This window comes from Anas platyrhynchos, chromosome 5, assembly GCF_047663525.1.
Source record: "Anas platyrhynchos isolate ZD024472 breed Pekin duck chromosome 5, IASCAAS_PekinDuck_T2T, whole genome shotgun sequence".
Classification (NCBI taxonomy): Eukaryota; Metazoa; Chordata; class Aves; order Anseriformes; family Anatidae; genus Anas; species Anas platyrhynchos.
In genome coordinates, this window is record NC_092591.1 from 54885572 (window position 1) to 54906888 (window position 21317).

General features: G+C 39.3%; 1 protein-coding gene across 4 annotated transcripts in view; it reads left to right on the forward strand.

Moving 5' to 3' along the window:
- The window catches only part of PRMT3 (protein arginine methyltransferase 3), a 196821-nt gene that overhangs the window by 154670 nt on the left and 20834 nt on the right, over positions 1-21317 (forward strand). For all 4 annotated transcript variants that reach the window (XR_011809800.1, XM_072039135.1, XM_072039134.1 and 1 more), the window contains 4 exons: positions 2417-2516; positions 12538-12616; positions 17720-17907; positions 20571-20657. Coding sequence is in view for 3 of the 4 variants with exons in the window: in XM_072039135.1 (XP_071895236.1) it covers positions 2417-2516; positions 12538-12616; positions 17720-17907; positions 20571-20657 (454 nt within the window). In the remaining variant the exon portion in view is untranslated. The remainder of the gene's footprint in view (positions 1-2416; positions 2517-12537; positions 12617-17719; positions 17908-20570; positions 20658-21317) is intronic.

Below are 21317 nucleotides of genomic sequence, written 5' to 3' on the forward strand. Positions count from 1 at the left end.
GAATAGGAAGGACCTCACGAGGGCATCTGGCTCAGCTCACTTTGAGAACAGGCTCAGGTACAGTAGGTGGCTCGAGCGTTGTCTGGTCAGGTTCTGAACACTGCCACTTCTGTCTGAACTTCTCTGGCAAATAGCTTGTTTGATTATCCTCACTCGTGTTTTTCAAATACCAATGGGTGCAGATTATGTCCATTGCCTCCCATTTAGTCACTGCAATATCAGTCAAGACCTTTGCTTGGTCTTCTGTTGTCCCGCACAGTAGGCAGAGAACACGTTCAGAATGGTTACATATATGAATTACTGTCTTATTTATAATGTACTATGTGACAAACTCTGGATTATTCATCTCTTAAAACAAGGGTACAAAAAGTCCTATATGCTTTAAATTCAAAGGATGATAAAACTATTAGCCACTGTGTGTTACCTTTGGTGAGGAGAAGGGTGAGCCTTTAAGAAAAACAAAAATTGAAAACCGTTAAGCTCTTAAAAGTGGTAAATGACCACCCAAATTAAGCAGTGAACCACCACTAAAGCTACGCATTTATAGGTAACTTTGGCTGTAAAAGGTCAATTCACATTAAAGTCTTTGGTTCATATCAGGACAGTTCATATTTGCCTTGTTAAACCCCCTTTTCCTGAAGGAATAGAACTGACAAACTTGTAAGGAAATAACAAATATTTATGGGAATACTAAACAACTTGGTGTTGCTTAAAAGTAGTTAGTTCAGTGTGTCTCCACCTATGATTAAAGTACATGATCAAAAGCTTGAGTCTCGTACAGAATTCAGGTTCATTTCTAATGCCCTTTAATAAATGCTAGAAACGGTGCAACCAATGTGTATAAGTAAATTGGAGGAAGTGGTCGCCGTGGCATTCCCACAGGGCATTCCCTTCTTTCCCAAGGCTTCATAGTAAACTTATTAACTATTTGCCCTATCTTTTCTTAATGTGAACAAGAAAAGGAAAATTTTCAAGTGCGGTGAAGGTTTGATATTTGTCATTTGTCCTAGTAGGCTAGAATAAAAAGCGAAAGTGCACTACTTAATAGCATGCAAGCAGTCTTTCCTATAGTTGGTCGTCTATATTGATGACTTTTTTCCTTTTATACAATAAAATGGAAAAAAACTATGTAATAAATTAATGTTTTTACTCTCTTTGGTTTTAATTATGTTCTTGTATATGGTCGTTCAGGAAGTTATCTGTATAGGCTTTTTTGTTCTTAAAATATTTATATGGTTGATAGCTCTTCAGTGTTTTATTTCTCCCTTTGAACTTATGTTAACTTTTGCTTCCAAAACTAAATGTGATATTAGCGGTGAACTGCTACTCGTTTTCGGGATGATTGTCGCACTCAAAGAGTTTAATTGATGTTTCCCACAGCCCATGTGTTCAAGTACCCTTTTGACCCTTTCCCTCCCTTTTTTTCTGATCTTTCTCCTATTGTATTCTAGATCGAATGTTTAATATGATTAGTGGTCTGCATTGAAAGGCAGACAGCATGCAAGAGTAAGATATCAGGATGGGCGGGTAGGGGAAGAGATGAGAACTGCTGTGGATAGATAATTTATTTTTTGGGGGAATACTTCAGTACTCTCTCTAATAGCCGCTATCCTAATAATGGTATATGCAAGAAAGGCTAACATGGTTTGCCAAGGAGAAAATATTAAATTTCAAGTGTTTCAAGTGTCTAGCAATTCAACTGTCGTGCAGTTGTTATTTCCAAAAGCTGTAGTCAGGTCACAGAAACTTCCTCCGTATAGAGAGTGTTTGTACCATTACTTGCATATGAGGTGATACTGATGTCTGCAGTTACTGAACAGTGCAGATGACTGTGGCAAAATCACAGTTTGGATGGTGTCTTTTTCTGTGGAATAACTATAATATTGATTTAGAGGGAATGTTTGTTCTCTGTTACTTGGCAGCTGGTTTCGTTTTTAAAAAAAAAAAAAAAAGTCATGCAAAATAGCTTCGTATGAAGTTCATTTCTATTTGTATCCTAGTGTGATGAGTAGGCTCCAATTACTCTAGACTTACGCTATGAGGGTCAAAGGAGAACTGGAAACAAGCAACTCTAAATGAAGAGGAGCATCATATTAAGTTGGCCTCTTATTTGTTTTCCTGGGTTCTGATGTCTACACGCTTGCATTCACAGCACACTGGAGGCATACTGATCTACTGTCTGACACCTTTGCTTGGCTCTTAATCTCCTGAAATATTTGGAAGCTTATAACTGTTCCATCTGACATGTAACTGAAAAATGATGTTACATTGTAGTACTTTCCTGATCAGTTTAAAAATAATAAAAACTAAAAAAATGTTATTTGAGGGGGAAAGGAGAAATGCATAATACAGGCATCAATATATTTACAGCATAAAATGGAAATATAAACTAATTGATTTATATTATTTCTTACAGATCAAATAAACTTGAAAATATTATTACGCTAGTCAAAGGAAGAATTGAAGAAGTAGATCTGCCCTTGGAAAAAGTGGATGTAATCATATCTGAATGGATGGTAAGGTGTATGTATGAATATTCTTTTCAAGACACAGTTTTGGGGACCAAAAAATAATTGCACTGATTCATTCAGTTTCAGGAATGATTCTGTAAGCATTGCTATTCTTTAGCCAAGAATTTTTTGTGTGCGGCAGTGGTTTTGACAACCTGTTTGATGGGATGACAGTCCTGATTACATGACATTTGAATACAATTCCTCCTCTCTTGTACCTGCTATTTCAAGGCAGGGTTCTATAAGTACAGTTAAGCTAGTTCGGGTACAGAAGTAAGTTTGTGTTATGTGGTTAGCGCGCAAATGTATAAAAGTATTCTGTGCTTCTGAATAGTAGCATTGCAGCTGCTCTTGTGAAAGTAACGGGGGAATTTTCTGTTTTTCATGTACATACATAATTCTGATATGTAAAATACCAGTAAGTCCATGAGGACAACTGAAGGACCATCCTGACGGTGCAGGAAAGGTGATAGGAAGGAGCATGTACACTGGGAAATTGGTGAATATATGGAGGGAGCTTGAAACAGTGTTAACTCCGATTGCAGCCTTCTTAGCGTAAGAATGAAATAAAGGTGCGTAATGATGATGATGGCCAACAGAAAACACTCCGTGCAGTGCATAAAGGAGCCATTTCCTGCAGTCTGTTGGATTTCAGCTTTTGGACTGTTGACGTTTTTTCATGCGCATGTTTTCAAGCACAGTTATGCTTGCTGCCTGCCACTGAGAAAAGCATCTGTGTGACAAGACCTAGTGCCAGGCTGAATCCCATAGTGGCTGTTCCCTGTCAAAAGTGTGGTAAGAAACACCATTTGACTTCCCTTGTAGACTTCTTCTATTCAGTCTCCTGTGTCACAGATGTTCAAAAAAACTCTTCAAAATGGTGCTTTTTGGTACTAATTCCCATTGTTCAGACTTGAAATTGAAGGACAGAAGGATTTTCTTTTAAGATCAGTAGTGAAAGCTTATATGTGAAGTTACTTCTTTCTACTTCTAATTAATTTCCAGGTAAAGGTGAAAAGAAATTATTTGCTCTTTGATATATTAAATATTTCAGTGTGCTGGCAATCAACAGATTCTTTTTTCTACAGTCTTCTAAAGAATGTCACCAGAAGTGTGAGCTTCATCTAGTGTTGAGGTCACTAGTTTTAAGGGAGACTTAAGCATATGGTACTAGTGAATTAAAGCTGGTACGTTACCACTGGTGATTTATCAGAGTATATGACTTCACCTGAAACATGATTCCTTTTTCAGGGAAACTTCTGATCACTTTTCTAATATGTGCACCGAGAATAATCCTCCCAAAATCAGACTGCTTGTTCTAGAGCACAGGATTTGTATTCTGAAAGTCACTCGGCCACTTAAGAACCTAAGTCCTGTTGTAAATTAGTGCATCTAAGGTGAAATAGAGGACTTAGAAAAGCACCTCATGTAAGAAATAATGCACTGAATGTTCTGGTTTTCCCATTTCGGTGCTAATTTACCTTTTAATGTTATAATTATATAGACATGTGCATTTCACTTAATGAGGTATTCTAAATGTTTAGGGATGTTAGCATTTTTATAGGTTGCTGCAATACAGAGATAAAGAGGACAATGCTGTTAAAGTAAGATTGATAACTGGACATCATGCAGACTGTTCCAACACTGTCCGGAAAGGCGCGTTAGGTTTCCCAGATGCAAATGAAGATTCCTCTTTGTCTGTCTTCCTCATGTGCGTTTGCACAAGTGTGTGAATTTGCTTTTTGTTTTCCTTCTCTACGTGGTAGCGAACAGTGTGAAATCTTCTTTGTTAAACTAAGAATATAAGTGCTTAGAAACAGACCGCTAGCTTGAAAATGTTGTAAATGCACAGTGTGGAACAAAAAGGAGCTCAATATATGTCAGCTCTCAATTCTTTATTTGGAGCACTTGCATAGACTAGCAGGAAACCTCCAATGGGAACAACATCTTTCCTTGGTAACTAAAATGTGGAAGGTTGCTGTTGTACTTAGAAAGCAAACTGCTTATGTGCTAGCGAGCACGAAATTCTTTTGTGGAATCATCACTGTGTTGTACTTGGCACAGAGCAGCATTAAAGATGAGTACCCTGTAAGTTTTTTAGAGCCACGCATGGAGCATAAGAAAATTATGAACAAGCGTGAAGCATTAGAACAGAGGCTGGAGAGAGGGAAAAGATGCTGCATCCCACGGCACGTTTCTATAACAGGCCTTGTAAGAAAGATAGCACTGCAAGGAGTGTATTGTAAAAGGTATGGGGTTGCTTTATGAACATCTCCATTGTAGTGGCTGATGATCGTTCTCCTGCTTGTGTAAGTGAGCTGTAGATTCTGCAGACTGCTATTCCTATTTCTTTAATCTTTAAATTTATTCCCTTGAAATATGCCAAAATGGGAGAAACACCTTAAGTGTTACACTGTGGCTAGGTGAGTGGGTGTGTATATCAGATATGTGAAGCCAAACTATATTTCATATCTATACTTCCAAAATAACGTGTTTGGGTTGTAAATTCGTCTGGATACATTTTGGTCATGTTCCGGGTTTAGAGGCTGAGTGATGAGCAACTGTCTCTTCAGTGGCTTTTATTTATTGTTTTTTATTTATTTATTTTTGGGTCTAGGAAATAAATTAGCAAACAGGGAACAGCGATCTTGCTGCTGATGTAGAGAGTAAGTTAATTGTTTGTGACATCTGAAGTATGTGTGTTAGACATCTTTAAAATCAGACCATAAGCAGGGCGTCTGTGTAATTGCATTCTACTAAAACCAGCATGGAAACAATTTGGAAAGGCAGTGTGATGAGCTCGGAGCTGTTCTGTTGGTTTCTGAAAGGCAGGTTGGTGAAGATTGAAGACCTCTTGGATTACTGGATACCCAGATAAATCCATCTGTTTAGATGCTTTCACTCTAAGGACTGCTGTGAATGCCTTTTAGCAGAACATTGGCTAAGTATGCAGCCTGACAGGAGCACTTACAGGGCTGCAGGCCTGGAGCACAGGGGAGAGCAGGTGGACCAAAGAGCCATCTCTCCGAGTGAAGCACATGGTCTTGAGGAAGACAAATGGACAAGTAATAGCCTGTTGTGCTAACCACACTGATTCTGTAAGATGAAGGTCTTCTGGTTGTTGGAGATGGGTTGTTTGAGTGTAAGAACGGGTGAATTTTATACCCGAGTTGACTGCTGGCCTTGGTTATGGAAGTTTCCCTGTACAGGCTTGTCTGATAATCTGTACCAGGGCTACAAACTTCTGATGCGTCATGCTGCCTGGAGCTCTGAGGTATGCAAAAACACAGTCAGTTAGTGACTTGACCTGAAAATGTTTGGCAAATGCCTAAATTTCACTGGAAACTTAGAATTTTTACTTGAATGCGGTGCTGTTTGTATGCAAGTAGTAGGAAAGCACTTAGGTTAGCAAGAATTGTGCACGCTGTTGCTCTCAGTCAGGATCCCATATATGCCCACTCCCAAGAGGTACGGATTTTTAGGAAGCAATGAAGTTTTACTGGAATTACTTTTACACACAGCGTATCAGTTTGAAATGGGACCTGCTGTGGAAAGAGCTGAAGTTGGTTTTTGCTTCAATTGAATGCTTGATAGAATGAGATTTGCTAACCATACAAATGTAGCTGTGGTACTCCACATGTGGATTTCAGTGGTGTAGTTGTTAGATTTGTAGGCTGCTTATTAAAAGGAAAGGTGCAGAAAAACAGAAAATACCATGCTTTTCTACAGTGTTCCTCAGCTGCATCCATGTACAGTCTTTTTTTTCTCTCTTTATGCTTTGAGTTCTGTTTCTGTAGCTAAGAGTATGAAGCTAGAGGTTGAGAGTTTTGTTTGCTTGAAAAATAACTACGTTTCTTGACTTCTTTTTAGACTGTGAAGGTGTCGCGTTAAGGGGTATAGCTGATTAACCGTTACGGGCCCGGTTGGATTCAGAGTACTGAACCAGTCGGACATTGACCAAAAACACATTAACCGCCTGGGGGGTCTAGTCAGACATTCACCAAAAACGTATTAACGGTCTGGGGGTCCGTTCGGACATTCATCAAAAACGCATTAACCGTCTGGGGGTCTGGTTAGATTCAGAACACTGAACTATCATGGATAACCACCCTCACCCTAGTTGCATTTAATGAGAGCTATCACAATGCAATCAAGTATGGTTCATTACAGCAACAGATAATCAGGTTCTTTTGGATTGCCGGTGATAGTGACTATCTGCAAAAGCAAGCTAGTATGCATGAAATACACAGGGGTTCTAGGTGTGGGTTCTAGGTGTGGGTTCTAGGTGTGGGTTCTAGGTGTGGGTTCTAGGTGTGGGTTCTAGGTGTGGGTTCTAGGTGTGGGTTCTAGGTGTGGGTTCTAGGTGTGGGTTCTAGGTGTGGGTTCTAGGTGTGGGTTCTAGGTGTGGGTTCTAGGTGTGGGTTCTAGGTGTGGGTTCTAGGTGTGGGTTCTAGGTGTGGGTTCTAGGTGTGGGTTCTAGGTGTGGGTTCTAGGTGTGGGTTCTAGGTGTGGGTTCTAGGTGTGGGTTCTAGGTGTGGGTTCTAGGTGTGGGTTCTAGGTGTGGGTTCTAGGTGTGGGTTCTAGGTGTGGGTTCTAGGTGTGGGTTCTAGGTGTGGGTTCTAGGTGTGGGTTCTAGGTGTGGGTTCTAGGTGTGGGTTCTAGGTGTGGGTTCTAGGTGTGGGTTCTAGGTGTGGGTTCTAGGTGTGGGTTCTAGGTGTGGGTTCTAGGTGTGGGTTCTAGGTGTGGGTTCTAGGTGTGGGTTCTAGGTGTGGGTTCTAGGTGTGGGTTCTAGGTGTGGGTTCTAGGTGTGGGTTCTAGGTGTGGGTTCTAGGTGTGGGTTCTAGGTGTGGGTTCTAGGTGTGGGTTCTAGGTGTGGGTTCTAGGTGTGGGTTCTAGGTGTGGGTTCTAGGTGTGGGTTCTAGGTGTGGGTTCTAGGTGTGGGTTCTAGGTGTGGGTTCTAGGTGTGGGTTCTAGGTGTGGGTTCTAGGTGTGGGTTCTAGGTGTGGGTTCTAGGTGTGGGTTCTAGGTGTGGGTTCTAGGTGTGGGTTCTAGGTGTGGGTTCTAGGTGTGGGTTCTAGGTGTGGGTTCTAGGTGTGGGTTCTAGGTGTGGGTTCTAGGTGTGGGTTCTAGGTGTGGGTTCTAGGTGTGGGTTCTAGGTGTGGGTTCTAGGTGTGGGTTCTAGGTGTGGGTTCTAGGTGTGGGTTCTAGGTGTGGGTTCTAGGTGTTACAGGTGCGCAGCCTAGAAATAAACGCGTTAAAAGGATCAAAGACTCTATAGAGATTTATAAGCAAATATTCAGATCTCACCCAAAGGCGTCCCAATGGGGGGGGAAGAGAGGCTCAGCCCGTCGACTGATCCCAGGAGTCAGGAGGTCCTAAGGATGTTGTATGTCCTCGGGATGGTATCTCCCCTGACGATGGTATCTTCCCTAACATCCCCTCTCTCTTGGGCCAATTTATATTATTTTCTATCTTTTAGGTGGAGCTTGAGTGGCTCTAGTCAAGCATATCTTAGTTATGATTGGTGTAAAGTTTTCCCGTTTCCGTTTAAAGTAATAGGCTCCGAGAAATTCAGAGCGCATGCTCAGTGAGGGGTGGTCGCACCTTGGAGGCGGGTAGCTTTTGGGATGGAGGTGTGTTTTGGTATTATAATGATATTATAATGAGCAAAAAGTACACTAGGGTACAGCACGTGTCAAAACATGACAGGTCTTTGGCTCAGGGTGGCAAAAAGTGCAGCTTTGTGCACAAGAACAATCGAGGCCCCACCTGATTACAGAGCCTAGCCGTGGTGTCTCCACTCCACTCCACGCTCCGTGGTGTTCCTTAGGGCTAGCACACCAAGTTTCCCCAGCGCGATAGCATCTAAGGTTGGGAGCCTAGGGAATGCTCAGATAATGCAGTTATGCCCTACCCTGAAAGCCTCTTCAATGCTGTACCTTTTCCTTAAAAGTGTGAATGTTAGTTTTATTTTCCTAGTTACTTCAGGCATTTACACCACGGAAGGACAGTTGTCTGAGCTGGTTGACCTAAATACAGTGGTAGAATATTCTACATTCTCATAAATGGCTGGCTTGCGTAAGGCTTTACGATACTGAATATGCAATGTAGCCTTACAGAAGTAACAACTGGGAAAAAGATGGATTCTTAATAGAAGCTAGTAATTTAATCTAATGCTTGTGTTGTTTGGGTAGCTGATACCACACATCTATTTACTTGATTGCTTGCCTACAATTACGTAATTCTGAAATGATATCGGGATGGGTCTTGAATGGGAGGTAGTCCAAATCTTGGGAGAAGTACTAGGAAGTAAGTGTGTTTAAAGTACTGGAAGTAATCTGTTACCTCCTTTCTTCCCTTTTGATGGAAGGTAGTGGTGCTTTTCTAATACTTAGTATCAAGATAAAAGAAACATTACTCTGTGTTGTTTCTGTTCATGTTTTGAGGGATCGTTTAGTAAGAATGTTCAGTTCCCATAGCACAGTAAAAATATAATTTAAAATTCCACGTAAAAATTCTTTTTTATGCAAAGGAGCATATGATGTAGCTCAGTGCTTTCATTTCTCTACAGTGAATTTTTCTATGAAAGGAATTTTTTCCTTTTTGTCTGCCCCCTTAATAATGGGTGTCATTTGTCCACTCTTGACATCTCCCCTTATGGTGTTCCTGCTCATCTTGCTTTTGGTTAAGGGCAAAATGAGGTGTACAGAATCAGAGTCGAGCTGTGGTTTTGCAATGTGTGGGCTTGCTCTGACAGCAGTGTGGGGTTTTTTTGATGTTGTTTTTATGTTTTGACTTAAAGCATACATTAGAGATCAGCGTGAAGGTTCACTTAGTGTGAGGGAAATGGTGCTGCAGCAGACCATGCAGAAAAGCTCACATGTAGCTGCTGCTTCTCATTTAAACATGCCATGTTTTTTTTTTTTATTTATTTTGTGGGATTGTGTTGAGTAAAAAGTGATTTTTCACAAAATCAAGCAGGTCCCATGGGTTTTGTTTATCTATTAATGTGAGACAGCACTTCCTAACATAAAGTTGAATCTGTTGACTACTAGATATTCTGTAACTTGTTTTACTTTGCAGTCCAATGGAAACCTTGTAGGTAAAAATTTGATCTCAGGAAATGCACGTTTTATACTGACAGGGTTTAAAAAAAATAATCCACTTGATGAGGCAGTGGTTTGATAGCTGCCTTTTATCTCATTAAAGGTTGAGTTTTGGTAGTCAATGAATTTGATTACCAGGCCAGGTTCAGTTGTTACAAAAAATAATGAAATCCTCTTTGATAAGAGGAGAAAAAGCACCACTTCTTCAGGTAGGTAAACATCGCTTCTCAGTTTTTTCATTGCTTGTTTTTTTCTGCTGTACTAAAAACTGTAACGATTTTTGCAATTGTAAGGATGCTAATGCCACTTCTTGAGAACAATCCTTCTTTTATATCGATTTCACCAACAAGCAGAAAATATGAAAAGCAAAAACGATTGGAATAATGCATTTGATAGGAATGGATAAGGGAAATGTACAGGAGGAGATGGTCCTAAACTGAATTTTTTTTTTTTTTTAAAGCATAGTATTTTTCTTTGTCGCTTTCCACACAGTCAGGTATACGTGAAATTAAATATTGTTCTCGTGTCTTAATGCTTTTAAGTAGTTTAATCTCATTTTTCACGGTGAAGATTATAATGAATACTGAAGCAGTCTTGTTAAAAAACAAAACAAACAAACAAAAAACTTCCCATACCTATATTTTGATCTATTTGCAAAATATTTTACCTGGTTTTGAAATAAAATGAAAAAGAACTTCAGAGCAGTGTAGTCTGTTAGAATAATTAAGAAAATTTAACAGTGCAGGGCATTAAACTGTCCAAGTTGTGTGAGCGTTTTATAATCCTGTTGCAAAACACAAAACATGGATAAAAGGGACATGAGACATTTTAGGTGTGTTAGCTACTAGCAAGATGAAATTATTAATATTCTACTCACAGGTCTGTATTCTAGAGATCTCTTTGCAATCATTAATTTTGAGGATGCTAATACACATTGAAGAAGGAAACAAAACCCCTGAATGCTTTTTGGGGTGGGAGCAAGAGTGCTGCCCCACAGCATCACGGGGACAAAACGTCAGGTATAATTCTCTTTCCAGATGGCACCCCTACAGGTGAGGCAGCAGCCTGTGAAATTGCATTCTAAATTACACTGCAGATGAGCATGGCACACAGAGCAAGATGCTTTGGTAGAAGTAATAAATGACTTCAGTACCAGCAATGGTTTACGTAACTTGGAGGAATGCGAAGTTGAATTGGGGATGGGGGGGCAACAGCACTGGCAGAATGCAAGGGTCAGGGAAAGGACGGTGAAAATTTCACTGGATTTCTCGTTAAAAAGTGTGTCTTCCAATTGCACCCCTTAGGCTTGGTTGGCAGGCATTTTAGATAACAGTAATTTTAGTCAGGAAGAAATAAGCGAGGAATTGATCTGTAGAGATGTTGCTTTCTAACTCACCGACTGTTGCTGTTAACTAATCTTACGCTGTGTCCTGGAGGTCATGTTTTCAGTTAAAAGAATCTGAAAAGAATTTGTATGAATCAAACATATCCAATTGTAAAATTGGAGAATTGTAAAATTGCAAGAATAAGAACTAAAAAGAAAACTGTTTCCAGTCTGTGCTTTTGGCTTGCTGGAGGCTTACAATACTGTCTGATGCTGTAGGAGCTCCTGGCCTTTTCAACCGTTTTCCTAGGCTTACAAAAATGGTATTGCTCACAAAGCAGCAGTGTTCATTTTGGGACTTAGTCTAAGAATTTCATAAAGGTTAAGCAGGGAAGTGACAGAATAGACAGTATTTGGAAGAAAAGTATGCAGTAGAGCACTGTCCTCTTATCAGAAGAAATACGATAAGAAGAGGGAGTTTGTGTCATCGTTCCCAACACGGATGCATCCTGCTTCAGGTTTCTCATTTTCCGGTTTTGTTTGTTTTTTAGTTCTGAAGGCTGCAATGTGGATGGGAACGTTTATGAGAGCAATTATGAACTTGCTGCATTTTTTAAATTTAGGAACCTCGGATGACTAAGAAGATGAGATAAACTTGAAGCTAGCTTGGTATCTTAACAATGCAGTTCACATGCAGTGCTGTCTTCAGTAGGGTGGCTTGATGAATGAAGAACAACAGCAACTAAACAAATCACAATTCCAAATACGGAATTGTAGGAAAGATGATGAAACAAGTCTTTGTAGCTTTGCTTTGTTTGATTACAGCTACCCAGGCTTGTAGGTCTACAAGTCCAGAGTCTGGACTTGCCATTATCTTTTTTGTTCTTTCCTACTGGCTGTCGGTGCATAAATCAAACCCCATGGTGAAGAAGTGAAAAAATGATGTGTATGCTGGTATGATTTGTCATTAAGTGATTTGATGTCCAAAGAAAGTGGATGAAGCATGCTGAGAGTATTCAGCAGGAGTAACGATCATAGTCAAACTTGAAAGATGGGAAGAGCGTAAAATAGTAAACCTACTGATAAACAAATGGCCATATATCTCTTAGAAATTTGGACTTCACTTTTAAGAGTCGAAACTGAAGATTTAATTTAAAAGGTTAATTGTATGTAATGCTATTGTACGTAATGCCAAGGACAAAGGGATTTTTTTTTTTATTTTTTTGATACGGCACCTCGGAGTTGTGACTACAAAATCAATCGATAGAGCTTTTCTCTTGGGGTTTAAAGTAAATTTCATTTCTTTGTATGTTATGGGAGTCAGGTAATTGTTGGTGTAGATGGATATTTGTTGCCTACACTTTATGAATTTAGTAAATGTTAAGATTTTTGTAGCATGGGAATTAAAGATGATACGTAATTAAAGTGTTGAAGTGACCGTGCTAGTGTTGAGAAACTCACCATGTGCTGGCTCTTACTGAGGTGTATGGTATGTAAAGCTCTTAAACTGTATTGATGAAGTCAGTCTGTATGTTGATTAAATATGCTGCGTAAAAGTGTAATGACTTGTAAGCTCTTTTCCTCTTTTTGTGAACAGGGTTACTTCCTTCTCTTTGAGTCTATGCTGGATTCTGTCATCTATGCGAAGGACAAGTACCTGGCAGGGGGAGGCTCAGGTTGGTGCGCGTAATTCTTCTAATAAATTTAGCTCTGGGGGAAAGCTAAATGAACTCAGAGACTTGGAATAAGCTATGCATGGATGAGAAAGTTGCCAGTCTAAATGAATAATGTTACCATTAGTAGGAGCTTCGAGGCATTAATTTACTGTATGGGTAGTAGAAGGATATTAGCTGGGGTATCAAGGTCTCAAGTTAATGGTGTTTTTAAGAATAGAAGGGGGTTATTTATTCTTAAGCACAGTCTAAATTTTTCCTCCCTATTTCTTCCCACATGTCTACACAGGAGGGAGGGAGATGGGGGATAGTAGCAAGTTAATAAACTTCATTTCTAGAGTTAACTTCTGTGCTCCGGAATATTATTTTGTTATTCCCAGCAGTTGGATGGTAACCTCAGGCTGTAATAGTTAAAGTTAAGACTGGAATGTTGTCTGTATTTTTCCCAGGTCCTTTGAGTTGAGAAATGATCAATGCAGCCAATCTGGACAAAAAAAAAATCTAGAAATGCCTTAATGGAATTATAGTGTTGGACTTAAAACCTTTCAAAATATATGAGGCTAAATAGCAGCCATCAGAAAAGCTTGTGTTCATTTTCTGCTCCATAAATACCAGTTTCTGCAAAACTAGAAATGGAGGAATACAATTTTTATTGGCTAAGATATAGCACTGTTTGAGAAAGCTACAACTTACTTGTAAGAAGAAAAGTTCAAAATTTTTATCTGTTCTCAGATGAATTAGAAGGAAAGGGAATAGGGTGCATTCCAGGACGGCAGATGATGTGTGAGGAGAACATACAGTTTCAAACATATGAAGCCAGGTGAAATAACTAATGGAATTGCTTTGTTTCAGTTTAGGATATTCATTTCCATTAGGAATATGTTCTTTTTCTTTGTTGTTGGAGGGTGGGGAAGTGACAGAAGAAAAAAATTATTTTGAAGTGGAGTACTTTCATCCTTTTTAAGTAGATTAGATAGAATCATCTTAAGCAGTGTTTAAATGCCTGCGAGTATTTATTACTAATGTGATGCAGTTTTCTGCATGAGCTCTGCATATGCTTTATTCCTTTCAGTTAATTCCTTTGTCAGTATTGTATTTCATATTGACCTTTTCAATCGTAGTCATCGGTCTGTTTTTTTCCCCCCTTTTGTGCTAACCATGCACATAGTTAGTTTCACTACACTGACTTAATGATTGGATTAATGACTATGTAACAGTGCTCGCTGCAGTGCTTCGCTTTGATTGCACTGAGCTTTTGTATGCTAGAGTGCAGCAGAAAAAAGGCTTTTTTACGCAATTGTTCAACATCTGATCGCAAACCGGAATATGTAAGGAAGAGATTACTGTTTATGTATTAAAATATTTAGAAGCCTCTTGAATAGCGTAGCAGAAGAGGAGTGCTTTTTTCAGTATTGTAGAGCACTGCAGCCCTATCTGGAATGCAGTTGGGTGAGCTCTGTATAAATATATGCTAGTCATTTTACGTAACAATGTAGTTACTAAATTTGAAGACATCCTCTGAAACTGTAAGGAATGATTTCCTGTTCAGCTAGTGCTTCCAAAGCTTTCAGAAAAGGGCTAGGCATTTCTGACCTCTGCAGAAACTGTGACAGCATCTTGTTCGCTAGCATCTTTCTGTATTGGTGGTGTGTTTGCTAGCGGCTTGAGCTTCCCCACATTTTATTTGAGAGAGAAGGTGTGCTGGCTCTGCAGTGCACTTAACCTTTGTGGTCTGAGAAGGATCTCAGGTTCTTAGTTGACTCTTCCCAAGGCATACTGTGTTACAGAGTCACTGATAGGTGTAGCCAGATTTTAAATAGGACGCTTTTTCCTTCAGAGGCTTCCTATTACTCTCCTCTGCCAGTTTGCATAGCAGGGAAATGGCTGTGCCTGAGCTTTGTGCCAAAATTGCTCAGCAATCAGCAAGACTGACACTATGCAGTGTGGATGAATAGCAGAACTGTGGGCACGTCCAAATGGGGATGAGCTGAAATGAAGAGCTCGTTCTGAGGTGAAGTCTTAAGAGAGAAACTCCTGAATCTACTGTAAAGCTTAATTCTGTCTCAAGCCACGTAATACCTTTAAGCCCAAGATCATTATTTATTGGGGCTGTTTGAAAGCTGAGAACAGGGATAGGAGCAGCTGTGATTTGGACAGATCTTCCAGTGACTGAGGTAGGAATAGAATCCAAATTTCCAGATTTGTGTGCAGTCAGTCATACCGTGGTTACTTCAATTGAACCTATTGGCATACTGAAGTGGATTATGTCAGACGGTCTATGGTAATGTGTACAGTATATAATAGCATTGTTTGGGAGCACAAAATTCTTGCTGCCCAGGACCCATCTGCTTGTTCTGTAGAGCTGGTACTTGCTTGGGCGTATATTTTTCCATTTACTTGAGCGCAGCACACATGGGTGTGGGGATGACATACATAAGGAAGTCGTCATTCAAAATGAAGTACTGTTTTCTTGTTCAAGTCAAAAAGATGGTGGTATTCACTTGGAATTCCTTCTGCATATCCAGAGGATCACTGCCTTACCCTTCAGTGTCCTGAAGTTTGTGAGGCATTGCTAAGGGCTAAAGGATTTCCCCTCGTATTCTGTCTACCACGTGAGCTGTTACTAGTGACAGATGACTTGAGGGCACTCAGTCGAGAAGGACACAGATGTCAAAACGATGAATCTGAGAGCGCATTGTGGAGCATGTGCTTTTGTCCAGTCAGCATTTTGGTTGTTTCACCTGTGAGAAAGAATAATTATTACATTATAACCTTAATCAGGAAAAAAAAAGACAAATCTGTCAGGATTGCACAGGCAAATGTTATAAGGTTGCAGGAAAAGCAGAGGGTTTTTGGAGAAACAAGGGTTTTGGTTGAAATGTAAAATGCAGTTTTAAGCGGGTATTTTTAAACATTGACAAAACTCTGCCTTTAGAAGATTTAATCTGATACTTACACAACATGCTTAGATTTCCAGTCAGACCTCAATATTGTGTAAGCTTCTAAACAATGGTTGGGTTTGTAAATTTAGAAGTTGGGTACGTGACTGTTATCTCATGCCTGTGCCTTGTTTGTGGAACTCAGATTTATTTTTCTGATAAAAGAATTTTCAAATAATTTTTTACTGTCGTTTTTGTTAGCAGTTTTGCTACCTCTAGCTTGCTATCTCATTTCTCAAAGTATGACCTGTAACTAGAGACATCAGGTCTTTTTTTTCCCCTTTTGTATCCTCTTGGTTACATCCCTTGCATCCTGTAGTCACTTACTGTTGTTGTCTGTCCCATGCTTTTGGGATGATGTTAGTGGTGGCTCTTGAAGGTTTGCAACACTGTGAGGTAAAGCCTACCATAACAGAGTTCTCACATCAGTAAACAGTAAATGAGGGCTTTAAGAAATGCAAAACCGTTATAGCTTGCTCCAAGAAAGTACTTGCAAATACTCTTGCTGCCAGATCTCTGTGCATGTGACAGCTGTCAGGTATGCTGGAATCAACTCATTTGTTTCAAACAAGATTGATGGGAATCAAAACAGGGAGGCATTCAACTAATTACGTTTTTGCTGCTGAGTTAATTGTAGGCTGTTCCTGGAAAAACCTTCTGCTTTCGGTTCTCATCTGCAGAGTGGAGGTGGTACTTCACCAATGGGATTCCAATTTAAGATAGCCGATATTCATTTAGTGTTCTGGCTTAAACAGTCAGAATGTGAGAAAAATGGCAGCGTGCACTCATATTTTGCATTATCTAGTCATTTCGGCTGTAGAGGTGGTTGCTTGCTTGAACATGGGAACTTGCTTTTCACATGGGAAAAAAAACCTTCTTTAGAGAAGAGTTGCCTTTATAATGTGTATAATTTCCTTTAGAATAGACATACTCTCGCTGTATAACAGGTCTAATATCAATTTTCTATTTCTATCTTTGCTATGTTACAAGGCAAAAAATAGCACCTTTCTGACTAGTGCTTTTTCCATATTAATTTTGATAAGCTACAATTTCAAGCAGAGCTGAAGACAAAATTAATTTTACACTTCACCAGATTTTTTGGAAGAAAAAAGAAACTTAGCTTCAGTCTCGCTAACGCTGCCACATTGATGTAAGAAAATAAAGTAAAGGTGCTTAATAGTAAGCATTCTGCTCTGAAGCCAGATCAAGAATTCAACTTGTGTGACTTGGAAGGCTTTAAAGCTCTAACAGAAAGGGGAAATGTCTTTTTGGAAAGAAGCCTAGTTAAATATAAGCTTTACATTGAGCTTCTCTTACTATTTGATAGTGCTGTAGACAGCCATATTCACAGCAGCTGTTCGGTGTGTCTTCTCCAATCAGTAGTGAAAAGAGATGGACTAGCTTTCTTCTAGGAAGATGTTGAGAAGGAAAACATTAGTCATGTGCTACTATATTGAATACGTGTCCTGAAAATATTCTTGTAAGGACAGAGTACAAATGTGAAGACAATGTAAGAAAGAGAGCTGTCATCCTAAAACTGTGGGGAAGAATTGAAGAGGAAGTTGTCTTCGGTCTGTTAGGTTACTTCCATGTTGTTCAGGTGCAAGTAGAAGAAGAGTGTTTATTCTTTCTCAGTACCCAAAAGTCATGGTTAGGTTCTAAGGCATGTATCAGCCAACTAATGACAGGAAACAGGATTAAAATACCCAAGTGATAATATTTGCGCTGTTCTGGAAATAAGGTCTTTTGACAGAGATTACTTGTTCCTTCAGAGCCCTGACCTGAATTTTCCTCTGGGTATCTATCCGTCTAGTAGTTATTAAATATGTTTTAGGGCAGTCTGTGTATAGAAGCAGAATAAGATATTCCAAAAAATTTTCATCAAACATGAAATTTCCAGTTACGCCCTGGCAGTGGGATTCGACTAAAAGGAAATATTCTCATGAACGGTTAATACTGTTAGCGGAGTAGCATGTCAAAATTGAGTTTTAGCGTTTAGTCTCTTCTGTGGAAAATGCGATGCCAGAAAAGAAAGCAGCAGGAAAAGTGTCCTATCTAAGAATGGAAGAAAAATCTCTTATGTGTTTTTAAGATGTTAATCATTTAAAAAGAAAAAATGTAATTTTTTTTGTATGTCTAAAAATAAATCTGTGTTTTGTTGTTACAGTTTATCCGGACATCTGCACCATTAGTCTAGTAGCTGTGGGGGATATGAATAAACATGCAGACAAGCTGCTCTTCTGGGAAGATGTATATGGCTTTGATATGTCTTGCATGAAGAAGGCTGTAATTCCAGAAGCGGTCGTGGAGGTGCTGGATCCAAATACACTTATATCTACAGCCACTGTTATTAAGGTACCATACCAGATCCTTCTTAATAGTTCAGTAATCAGGTCTGAAGTTTCCTTCTATTACTACTTCTTGTGTGCATTTTTTTTTCCTCTAAGTAGTCCTTCTTCATAGATGATAGTCATCATGGATGCCTTATGTTTTACTGTCTTAGCTTGTTCACTAGACTCCCTCTTTAGTCTATGTAATAAAATCCACGTTAAGGGGCTTGACACATTTCTGTCTTGACATCTATAACAATTTGTGATTGTGACACATATCTGCTCTCCTTGTATGTAAGGAGAGGATCGAATTATCAATGCAACTGATGAAATACAGTTTGTAGATCTGTAATTTTAGGGAAGATAAATTCTATTGTTAGTGACTTTAAGTACACGTAACAGTAGTGTTGAGATCAAGAAAGTGAAGCTGTAGTTAGCTGAGAGGTTTATTTGTGCTGTAGTTGAGACAGAGGTACTTTTCACCTGTGTACACCTGTATTTATAACACTTGGTTCTAACTCAAGTGGAAATGAAGTTCAAAAACCTCTAGCAAATGGGTCAAGCTTGGTATACTAAACGAAGAACATACAATGTGCTCTAAATGGACAACTGGGTGGAAAAGTTAAGCTACATCAGTTTATTAGACAAGAAAACAAACAACACATCCTAACCCCGAAAGTTGATAATAACTATAGTTAAATTTGCCCAGTGCAGCCTACAAGCTGCTGTCATTTTTAAAATGTCCGTTTTTAAGTCTGTGTAATTACAAGCAGTCACTGACCAGCACAGTATGGGCTCAGTGAAATTTGTCATTGTGTAGCATTTCTAATAACTTCTGTACCTAACGGTTCTATACTCATTTGTTCTTAGTTACAATCATGGTTTTTAAAATACACTCAAGGCTATGTATGAGCTCATTGGCTGGAATTACAGTAGGAAGTAGTAAAATTAATGAGTTGAGCAACAGCAGCATTACAGGTAAATTGTTTTAATCAATAGCCATTCCATATAACAAATAGATTGTATTTTTGAGAGAAAGTTTAAAAATGTTCCAATTTATCATATGATGATTACTGACGATATTTTAGTGTACTTGTTCATACTAGCTGCTGCTTGTTTTGAATAGTTAATAATGTAAGTTTTGAGGAAGAAAGATAATCCCTGAAGAAACCTGAGGCAGTATCAAGTAATACTGACTAATATTGTATGTAGGACTTAATGTCAACAAAATAAGATATGCTTGGATAAAGCATTTCAGGTGAGTAGGCAAACTAAAGTACTTCATACAGGGCCAGCATGATAGAATTTTCATGAACTAAATGAAGACTGAGGATTTTAACTTTCAAAAATTGGTACATCTGTCTTAAAAAAAAAAAAAAGTTGAAATGTAGGTTGCAGTGTGATCTGTCGGTATTGATACATACTGGATGCCGTTGTTTTTTGAGTGTGTGAAAGCAGAGAAGTAGTTCTCTGCCCACTGTGGCTGGAGAAATGGGTCAAGAGTCCTCTGCAGTCCATTCAAGGGCTGTGCAAACTGCACACGTGGGGAGGAATAACCCCCCATACAGGCTGGGGGCCTGTATGGCTGGAAAGCAGCTTTGCAGAAGGGTGGCTGGGGACCTTTGTTAAGACCAAGTTGACTGTAAGCCAGCAACGAGCCCTCGCAGTAAAGGCAGCCAGGCAACCCCGTGGGCTGTACTAGGAGGATTGCTGCCAGCCGTTCAAGGGGGGGGAGCTTCGTCTGCTCATTAGTCCCAGAGAGCTCACTGGTGGATGGCTGTGCCTGGTGCTGGCCTTCCCAGTGCATGAGCTAGCTGGATGTACTGGAGGGAGTCTGCTGAAGGACCACAAAGCTCATGAAATGTCTGAAGCTGTGTCTGTCATGCAGGGATGCGGTTCCACTTAAACATAAGGAAACTTATTTTACTGTGAGGGCAATAGAACAATGGCACAGGTTGCCCAGACTGGTTTTGGATATCCATCCTTGGAGATGTTCAGAAGCCATCTGAACATGAGCTGGAGCAGCCTGGTGTAGTAGATGTGGCTTTGGTTAAGTGCTTGGACGAACAGATTTCCAGAGATTGTTTTTGACCTCAGTTATTTCGTGATCAATACAAAACTAATCTGGCAAATAATAATAAAAAAAAAAGTTGTCTTCTAACCCAGATCAGTTGAATACTGTAGTTTACCATGTGGCTACAGGAACAAGAAGTAAAACAGGTTAAAGTTTAAAGAAAAAAAATGTGGAAAGAGGTCTCAACGAGCGCTAAGAATGCTTCCTCAACAGAAGTGACTTGACAAATTGTGGCCATATAAACTAATTGCTGCTGAGGATATGCGTATGTATGTTCGTGAATGTCAACTACTGGGAGCTGTCATGAAGAAAGTTACCTAAGAGCAACTTGCTTGAACAGAGTGAGCTACCATGTATAGTTCAAAACAGCTACTAGTCAGTATCTGTTTGTGTTGACATTGAGGAAGAGGGATTTTGTGTATTTGGGCAGTGCATGTATATGATTAGGCTGTTTTTAAGTCTCCTCTTGGCATTTCAAAGAGCTGTGTTAGTATTGGTCTATAAAAGTTATCTTTTTATGGAGCAACCGAAAAACACGTAAAGGTCATCCAAAGAGACATCTTAATTTCTTATAAGCAGTGTTACTGATGGTATTGTTTTTTTCCTTTCAACAGCGTATTGACTGTAATACTGCATCCACTTCAGATTTAGAATTCTCTTCGGCATTCACCCTAACAATTACAACGAGTACAAAGTGCACGGTAAGACATTTGATTTCTTTACGTATGGTCAGTATCACATTGAACTAACAGTGTATTTATCATCAATCCTTGGTTTGAAACTTTCACTTGAACTTTACAGAGGTGTGAAATGAACCCTCTCTCTAATGAGAGGTGAATGTTAAACTCCTATAGTAGTATTATGATATACAGGTACAGGTAAGATGAAGAAGGGAAGCATAATGCATCTTAGCATTGTTTTTTTTTATTGTTGTTGTTCTCTAGCCCGTTTTTGGAAACACAACATTTCTGTTCAGACAGGTTGTTACCATTGTGCTGCAGAATATTATAGTCAGAGTTCTCTGAAGAGCTTTTCTGAGTTGAATAAAATAGTGAAAAAATAGAGAATCTGGGAGACAGATAAATTACAGCTCTTGCAGTAAATTTGTAGCAGCTCGTATGACAAACACAGTTTGTCACACAGGGAAGTTCCTAATCTTCACGTGCAAAGACTGAAGGGGAACAGACATCTGGGTGATAAAGTTTTTATTGCGTCTGTCATTATGTTTTGTATTTAAGTTAATATACTGTATTAATTTACTGTATGTAAATTAATGAGTTATATTCAAAAGACCACTAGTTCTAGAAAGGCTGTGGGATTTCATCGATGGGGTTATTATAGTAACAGCAAACGTAAGCTTA